The 9,462-nt window shown below is 42.0% G+C and overlaps 1 protein-coding gene across 1 annotated transcript; it reads left to right on the forward strand.

Annotated features, from left to right (window-relative positions):
- The first annotated feature begins 295 nt into the window (after positions 1-295).
- Positions 296-964, forward strand: LOC123722882. Its single transcript, XM_045685448.1, has one exon. The coding sequence runs from the start codon at positions 296-298 to the stop codon at positions 962-964; it is 669 nt and encodes a 222-aa protein (XP_045541404.1).
- The last annotated feature ends 8,498 nt before the right edge of the window (positions 965-9,462 follow it).

The following is a 9,462-nucleotide window of genomic DNA, read 5'->3' on the forward strand; positions in this document are numbered from 1 at the left end:
GGGATGTCTCAATCAAACAACAGTTACGTATCGACTAAATTTAATAATAACCTACCCACTATATACAATATTTTTTATCAACCGAATACTTATTTCTGGATACCTGACATCATTCATAACACATACAGCAGTTCAACTTCTTGGTCTTAAAAGAACGCCCACTCGATCGGTGATTTCAGGTATTGGTGGTGAGAGAGGCGTGTTAGCCTCAGAGCATACAGTCAATGTGACGATTTACTCCCATCTAGATTCGGATTTCAGCCTTCAAATCAACGCTTATGTTTTAAGCAACATAATGTCTTTATTGCCATCAGTGGAGGTAGTACCGTGCAAATGGCCTGAGTTAGAAGCCATTTCTTTAGCAGATCCAGAGTTCCACATGGCAAACAGGATAGATGTCCTGCTTGGTGCCGACGCCTATGCTCAGGTGTTGAGAGAAGGCCTGGTAAAGGGTCCACCCGGTGGGCCAATGGCTCAAAATACAGCACTAGGCTGGATTTTATCAGGCAAGATTTCATTAACTGGTGACAGCATCAGTTGCCATCATGCAGTTATTAGTTACCAAGACCAGGCAGACGAAAACGCACTACTGAAACAATTTTGGGAAATTGAATCAGTAATTCCTGGTACACAGAAAATCCTTTCTGAAGAAGAACTGCGGTGTAAAGAGTTTTATTCCCAAACGGCTCGTCGAGATGAAGATGGTCGTAACGTTGTGAAGCTTCCATTCCGTGATGATGATCCAAAATGCCAGTATGGTAATACTAAGGCGCTGGAACTCAAGTGGTTTCTGCATCTGGAACAAAAATTCAAAAGGAATCCTGAAATAGCAAAGAGATATTCTGCGGTATTTCATGAATACAAGGAGCTTGGTCATAAAGAGCGCGTACCTGAAGATGATCGCGAGGTCAAAATTGCGGTTAACTTACCTCACCTTAGTGTAATACGAGAAGTAATAGTGTAATACCTCACTTTAGTGTAATACGAGAAGACAAATCTACTACCAAGGTCAGAATCGTTTTTGATGCTTCGTTGAGGGGTGCAAATGGGTCATCTGTGAATACCAATTTAATGGTAGGTCCCACGCTGCAACCGCCGTTTCGACACATCCTCATGAAGTGGAGGATGCATCAATGTCTTTGCTGAGACATTGTGAAGATGTATAGGCAGGTGAAGATCGCTCCTGAAGATGCAGATTTCACGAGAATAGTAGGGTGTGATAGTCCCTCGTCTGAAATGGAAGAATACAAGTAAGTGACAGTGACTGTCAGGTACTTGTAAAATGAAAAATATATATAAAATGTTGAGGGTAGATATAGAAAAACAATAAATCAGTCGATACTCAGCTCCTCTTTGATTTAACACCTCTCGTATATATTATAAAATTACAGTGACATTTGGTACTGCTTTAGCACCTTATCCTGTGAAAACACTCCAGCAGATTGCAGTTGATGAAGGCGCACGTAGTCCCGAAGAAGCTGAAAATATTAAGCATTGATGGAGGCATTAAGAAGTAGCAGTTTAAAAAACATATGAGAACACACATAGGTGAAAAATCATACTCATGTCACTTGTGTGGGTATAAATGTACTAAAAAGGGTAATTTAAATCTGCAATTAAGAACACACACAGGTGAAAAACCATACTCATGTCACTTGTGTGAAAACAAATGTACTGAAACGGGGAAATTAAAAATTGCATTTAAGAACCCACACAGGTGAAAAACCATACTCATGTCACTTGTGTGATTACAGTGAGGGTTACCCTAACTGATAAAAACAGCTCCGTGTTTCTTGTGAATAAAAAATATTAAATCGTTATATTCTTGTAGCAATTACAGTTAAAAAGTTTCGAAAAAAGTTGTTGTGCATGTACAAATAAAGTCTTGTAAAATTATCAAAGTTTAAGTGCAAAAAGTGTCTGATTTACATTTTAAACACCAAAAATTACCATAAAAAAGTTAAGTACCCGCAATAACTGTTTATAATCTATATTCGGTACTGTGTTTAAAAGACTTATTCGGTTTTTTGTGAGAAAGGACAATGAGTGAGTGCAACGGGTGCGGAAAGTTCATGTCGCATTCCGGCGGAGGCGGTGCGGTGTGCGCCAAGTGCAAATGTGCATACCACAAACAATGTGTATCATTAGGGAAGTGCGCGGTGCCTAAAAACTGGTTGTGCAGTAACTGTTGCAAACCTACGTCGGTCCGTCAAGATAATAGCGCGGGCGCCCACGGGCCTGAGGGCGACACATCTTCGTGCACCACGCCGGAACAGTGTGAGGGATCCCCCAGTACGAACGATACTATTTTAGAGTTAACTAGTAAAGTTGAACTAATGTTTATAGAGATGAAGAGTCTTCGAAAAGAAATAAAAGATGAAATATCAAAGTACCATCATGATATAAAAGAATTGCTTCAAGAAGTTAAATACTGCAAGGCTAATATGGAAAAAATGTCTGACCGCATGGGAGAACTCGAAGGTCGAGTTTTGGCACTGGAAAACACCAAGTGTGCCCATGAAGATGATCAAGCAATGTCCACGGAGATAATAAAGTTAAGGGAAGAATTAAATGAAAAAGAACAAGAGGCGTTATTGAGTGATACTGAAATTATCGGAATCCCCGAGCAGAAGGGTGAGAACGTTGTACATATTATAATGATGTTAGCAGCAAAAGTCGGTGAGATGCTGGACGAGCAAGACATTGTTGCGGCATATCGTGTTGGCCGTACTCAAACCGCACCTTCGGGTACTTCTGAAGATGACCGCCAGCACCATATTCGGCCAATCGTAGTGCAATGTACGCGGCGTACAGTTCGGGATCGTTTACTGCGAGCGGCCAGAGCGCGCAGATCTATTAAGACGACTGACATGAATATCTCTGGACCCCCTAAACCTATTTACATAAATGAAAGACTGACTAAGACCAATAGAAAAATCCTATATAGGGTAAAGGAAGAAGCAAAGAAGTTGAAGTGGAAGTTTGTGTGGATAAGTAACGGCCATATTCTTGCACGGAAGAAAGACAATGGTGCAGTGCGTCGCATAAGAAGGGAAAGCGACATTTCTAGACTTTTTTTAGGGGCGAATGTATCAAACTAAAGTACGTGTGTTTATGTAAATATATTCCTTATTTTTTGCACAGTTTATACATAGCTAGTACAATATGTCATGATAAATCATTAATTTACTATTGTTTTTCCTCAAAATTCTTAATAAAACTTATTATGAATGGTAACCTTTTGACGCCACGTGAGGCATTTTTAATATTTTTTTCCTTAGTATCATATACGCTTCTATGTTCTAAAATAAGGTTTAGGTCAAATATTTTTCAGTACCAATGCATATCAAACTGTTTTATTAATACCCAATATGTCAATTTGATTAATAAAGTGTTTTTTGAGCTATGTTACGAAAATGGCTAACCATAGATTTAAGTATTTAAAACTCGAACTCCTAAATGTTAGATCACTTAATACTGGATTTGACGAACTATTAATACTTATGCATGAACATAAACCAGATATACTAGCCTTAAACGAAACTTGGATCCAAGACGGTGAAGAAAAACATATTCCAGTCATTCCCAACTACCACTTAAGACATACCCCGAGGCGCACTGGCCGTCGTGGAGGAGGAGTAGGTTTCTATGTTAGATCTGGTTTGAATGTGCGTACCTGTTCTTACCCGAGTTCGGATCTCGAGCAGATGTGGCTCGAGGTATCAGTACTAGACGGAATCAAAGTAGCGATAGGTACAGTGTACAGAGCAGAAACGGCACTTACAGTCGACAACTCCTTGGATGCTTTAAGCGAAGCAGTGAATAGTTTTGCACATTGTGAACACATTGTTATACTGACAGATTTTAATGTAGACATATCACAACCTAGTAAAGCTAATACAATCAAATTTTCAACCTTTTTAAAACAACGGAACCTGCATCAATTAGTACAAGAACCTACACGTATAACCCAAACTACTAGTACTCTCATCAACTTAGTCATAACCGATACACCAACATTACATGATAACACAGTAGTCATACATAATCCTTCACTCAGTGACCATGCGGTTATATTCTCAGAACTTAAAATAAAGCGTAATAGAGAAATTACCAAGTGTGTTATTAGACGATCGTTACATACTATTGATTGTGATACATTGTGCTCCGACGTCCAACGTGAGATCAGTGCCATAGGTGAAGTACACACAATGGAAATCGATGAACTGTTATATAGATTCAATACGATAATGATCAATGTTTTTGAAACACGCGCCTCTACGTAAAATACGAATAAAGGAGAAGCAACGACCTTGGCTAACTGACACGATTAAACTGATTATGTCACTTCGAAATTCGGCGTTAAGACGAGCGAAAAAATCTAACCTAGAATGTCATCGCACATACTATAAGAACCTTAGGAATTTGGTGTCGAGCGCAATTTACAGAGAGAAAAACGCTTTTTTTACTCATTACGTTAATAAGAATATCAGAGATGCAAAACGAATGTGGTGCTATTTGAAACGCTCATCAATTGTGGGCAATACTGTGCTTCCAGACATCCCTCATAATTTAAATGACCCAAATAAAATAAACAGTTTTTTCCTTGACTTACCAGGAAGTGCAGATTGTGATATTAACACCTTAACTTACTTCGAAACAAACAAATTTAATCCTGAAAACAACTTCACGCTTAAAGCTCCAACTGACAACCAAATACTTAAGATTTTATCAATGATCAAGACCAATGCAGCCGGAAACGACAAATTGACGATGGAAATGATCCGTATGACTTTACCTGTAACTTTTAAAATCATTAAAATTATAATAAATAAATCAATAGAATCACACACCTTCCCTGAGCTATGGAAATTAGCTAAAGTAAAGCCGCTACCAAAATCACCCGGAGTACTGGAGTATAAAGATTTACGTCCCATTAGCATCCTACCTACTTTATCGAAAGTCCTAGAAAGGTTAGTTTGCAGCCAAGTAACGGAATTTATAGAAGAAAAGCATATTCTTCCAGATATACAGTCGGGATTTCGAAAAGGGTTCAGTACCGCGACAGCTCTGTGTCATGTAACTGACGATCTCCTATCCGCTAGCGATGAGGGGAAGGGAAGTATTCTCATTTTGCTTGACTTCTCGAGGGCTTTCGACTGTATAAATAAAAAACTGTTAATTGCAAAGTTGTCGTACTATGGATTTACCGCAAATACGTGCCAATGGTTTTCTTCCTTTCTCTCAAATAGAAAACAATTTGTGGAGTGAGTAAATGAAGAAGGAATGACGATTGCGTCAAATACTCAAAACGTGCCACGAGGAACCCCTCAGGGATGTATATTGAGCCCTATATTATTCGCAATTTATACAGCAGACCTACAGAAGCAAATTAAATACTGCAATCTTTTCTGCTGACCTCACATCCGGACAGCTATAAGGTTTCCGTCAAAGCCCCTTTAGGCTCGTCGGACCACTGCCTGATCCGGACCACAGTGCCCATCTCGCATCGCCCACGGTTTAAACCGAATGGCTGTCGCCGAGTATGGCACTATAGGTCAGCAGACTGGGATGAGATGCGGTCCTTTTTTGCATCCTACCCATGGGAGAGAGTTTGCTTCAGGCTGGATGATCCCGACGCTGTTGCTGATTCTGTCGCTGATGTGGTGCTTCAGGGGATGGATCTTTTCATTCCGTCTTCAGTTGTGCCCATCGGGGGCAGTTCTCGGCCTTGGTTTGGTAAATCCTGCAAATTAACCGCGCGCTACAAGTAGGATTGTTATCGAGCCTGGGCTGAGGCGTCAGCAGCTAGGGATGTAAATACCAGCCAGTTAAAAAAGAAGTATAACTCTGCCTCCAGGTCCTTCAAAAGAGTGATTGCCAAGGCAAAGTCCGAACACGTGGCCAGCATTGGTGAGAGGCTAGTGCACCTTCCTTCGGGGACTCGTGCTTTCTGGTCTCTTGCCAAGGCTGTGCAGGGGAACTTCTGTATGCCGTCCTTACCATCTCTGCGCAGGGGGGATGACTCGCTGGCCCACACCGCAAAAGAGAAAGCCGATCTCCTGGGCTCTCTTTTCGCGGCCAACTCGACTCTGGATGACAAAGGTAACTCGCCGCCGAAAATCCCACGCGGAGACCTCTATGTCCGAAATCCAGTTTATCCAGAGATCAGTGCGGAAATCGCTGCAATCTCTGGATATCCATAAGTCGAGTGGGCCTGACGGGATACCCCCCATCGTGCTTAGGACTTGCGCTCCTGAGTTGGCACCGGTTTTAACGCGCCTGTTCCGGTTCTCCTACTCCTTAGGCGTTGTCCCGAAATCATGGAAGACTGCCATAATCCACCCGATCCCGAAAAAAGGCGATAGCTCAGACCCGTCCAACTACAGGCCGATCGCCATTACCACCTTGTTCTCGAAAGTCATGGAAACGACCATCAATTGCCAACTCATGAGGTACCTTGAGGAGCATCAGCTGATTAGCGATCGTTAGTACGGTTTCCGACAGCGTCGCTCAGCTGGTGATCTTCTTGCGTACCTCACGCATCGATGGTCGGAGGCGATCGAAGGCAAGGGGGAGGCCCTGGCGGTTAGTTTGGACGTGGCCAAAGCCTTCGATCGGGTGTGGCACAAAGCACTTCTTGCGAAGTTGCCTTCATACGGGCTGCCCGAGAAACTATGCGCCTGGATTTCTAGCGTCTTGGAGGGTCGGAGCATCAAGGTCGTTGTTGACGGTGCGTGCTCTGACCCGAAACCAATCAACGCTGGTGTCCCACAGGGCTGTGTACTGTCGCCCACCTTGTTTCTTCTGGATATCAATGATATGCTGCAATTTAGCAACATTCATTGTTATGCAGACGATAGCACGTGTGACGCACTGTATACGGCCCGTGCCAATGTTTCTCGGGCTACTGCCGATGAGAACCGGACCAAACTTATGTCTGAACTGGAGACCCTACTGGGTAAAGTTTCGGATTGTGGTCGACGAAATCTCGTTGAATTCAATCCCAAAAAGACACAAGTGTGCGCCATTACCGCTAAAAAACAACCCTTTGTCGTAGATCTTCGTTTTGAGGGCACTCCCTTGGTTGCCTCAGCCAGTATCGGTATTCTCGGCGTTGACATATCGAGTGACGTTCAGTTTCGCGGTCACTTGGAAGACAAGGCCAAGCTGGCCTCCAAAAAGCTGGGTGTGCTCAGTAGGGCGAAGCAGTATTTCTAGCCGGGCCACCGCCTACAACTGTACAAGGCGCAAGTTCGGCCCCACATGGAATACTGCTCGCACATCTGGGCGGGAGCACCCCAATACCAGCTTCTTCCATTTGACCGCATACAACGGAGAGCGACTCGAATCGTCAACGACCGAGCTCTTACCGATCGGCTTGATACTCTGGCCTTGCGGAGGGACGTCAGTTCCCTCTGCATCTTTTATCGTTTGTATCACGGGGAGTGTTCTGAAGAACTGTTTGGAACGATTCGTGCCGCCGAGTTTCGTCATCGGACGACCCGACAGACCGCCAAGTACCATCCATACCATCTGGATGGCTGGCATTCCACAACAGTGCGGTTCTCGCGAAATTTCTTGCCGCGCACAGCCGCGTTGTGGAATGGTCTGTCCTCGGCGGTATTTCCAAACCAGTACGACTTAGGGTCCTTCAAGAAGCGAGCGTATCACCATCTCAAAGGCCGGCAACGCATTTGCGATTCCTCTGGTATTGCAGATGTCCATGGGCGTCGATGAACACCTTGGTGTTCCCGCTGCTCGTTTGCCCCCTTCTCTTATATAAAAAAAAAAACTCCATTTGTACGCTGATGATACACAATTATATTACTCTTTTAATCCCAGAGACACAGACATGGCATTGGCCCACATTAACGAAGATTTGCAGACTATCGAAGAATGGGCGAAGAAGAACAATTTAATTTTGAATCCAACAAAGTGCAAGTATATGATCATAGGTACTAGAAGGCAACGAGAAAGAATTGAAAGTCATAGACCGCAAATAAAACTTCGTAACAAAATTTTAGAAAAGGTATATGCAGCAAAAAATCTGGGTCTGCAAATGGATAGTGAACTGCGCTTTGTGGATCACGTCAACACGGATATTAGAAATGCGTTCTATCGGCTAAAAGTCCTGTACCGTGTGAGGTGCTTTCTGACAGAGAGCGTCAGGCTAAGGCTGGTGGATTCATTGATACTGTCTCGGTTCAACTACTGTGACGCAGTTTACGGACCCAGATTGTTGATTAAGACGCAGCGGGCCATACAACGTGTGCAAAATGCTTGTATGCGCTTTTGTTTTAACATACCAAGGCGGGAACACATTACTCCATACTATAACAAGTACAATATATTAAAAATGTCCGGACGCCGACTGTTGCATCTGGCTAATATTACCCATAAAGTGGTCATCTGCAATCGCCCGAAATACCTCTACGAGAAGCTAGAATGGAGAAAAGACACGTCAGTCCATCTTACGAGGTGCACTATACAAAAAAATGATAGTTCCAAAGCACAGTACTACTGGTTTTAGAGGTGGTTTTAAGTTTTCAGCCTCGAAGGTTTGGAACGATCTTCCTCCACCACTAAATAAAATAATATCGCATTCAGGTTTTGCAAAGAAGTACAAAAAAAATCTACTGGAGTCACAAACCAATCAATGACGTAAATAGATAAGAAAACTGTCACTTTCAATCATATTATTCCATTTAACCTATAGAGAAACAGTTTGTTATGTATTAATATTTATATCCTTTAAACACCTTAACCTTTTTTGTTGTTTATTTATTTAATATTTTTTTAATCTCCATGTAGTAGTGGGATCGTCGATTATCAAGTGAAACACTTAAAAAGTGTAATAAAACTTTATTCTCGTCGTTAGCGTCCTTATTTCTTTCACCTCGTTCGCCGGATGTTCTTCTCCATTCGTCTCGCTCACACACCCTCTCGCTTACACTTCCGTTTTGTTCCATTTCATACAAATAATTTAATCATTTTACTTTCCATTCCCACATTCGGCCTTCCTGCACTCATGTCTGTCCTCAGACATGCTCTATTAACAAACCTTATACAAAATTAAATCTTAATTAATACACTCTTATCACATTACGGTAACAAAAAGAAATACTAAACAATACAATCATGAAACTTAAACTATACAATAAATTCTGTAGTAATAAACAAAAACATCTTATCAAACTCTATTCTTAACTTAAAACAAAACCTTTGGCCAACAAAAATAAATTCACCATGACAATCAATGAAGAAAACTGCAACAGAGATTTTAATAATTAAATAGTAGAAAAAATACCTTAGCAATATTCTAATTCTCCAATTCCTCTGGACCACTCTGTTCTGGCCATCTCTTCATTTGGTCTGCAGAACTTGATGTCCTTATGGGCCCTTCGGCCGTACTATCTGCCTTCTCCACATGATAACGATCATTGCGGTTACATTTAACTA

The sequence above is a fragment of the Papilio machaon genome, chromosome W (assembly GCF_912999745.1).
Source record: "Papilio machaon chromosome W, ilPapMach1.1, whole genome shotgun sequence".
Taxonomy (NCBI): domain Eukaryota; kingdom Metazoa; phylum Arthropoda; class Insecta; order Lepidoptera; family Papilionidae; genus Papilio; species Papilio machaon.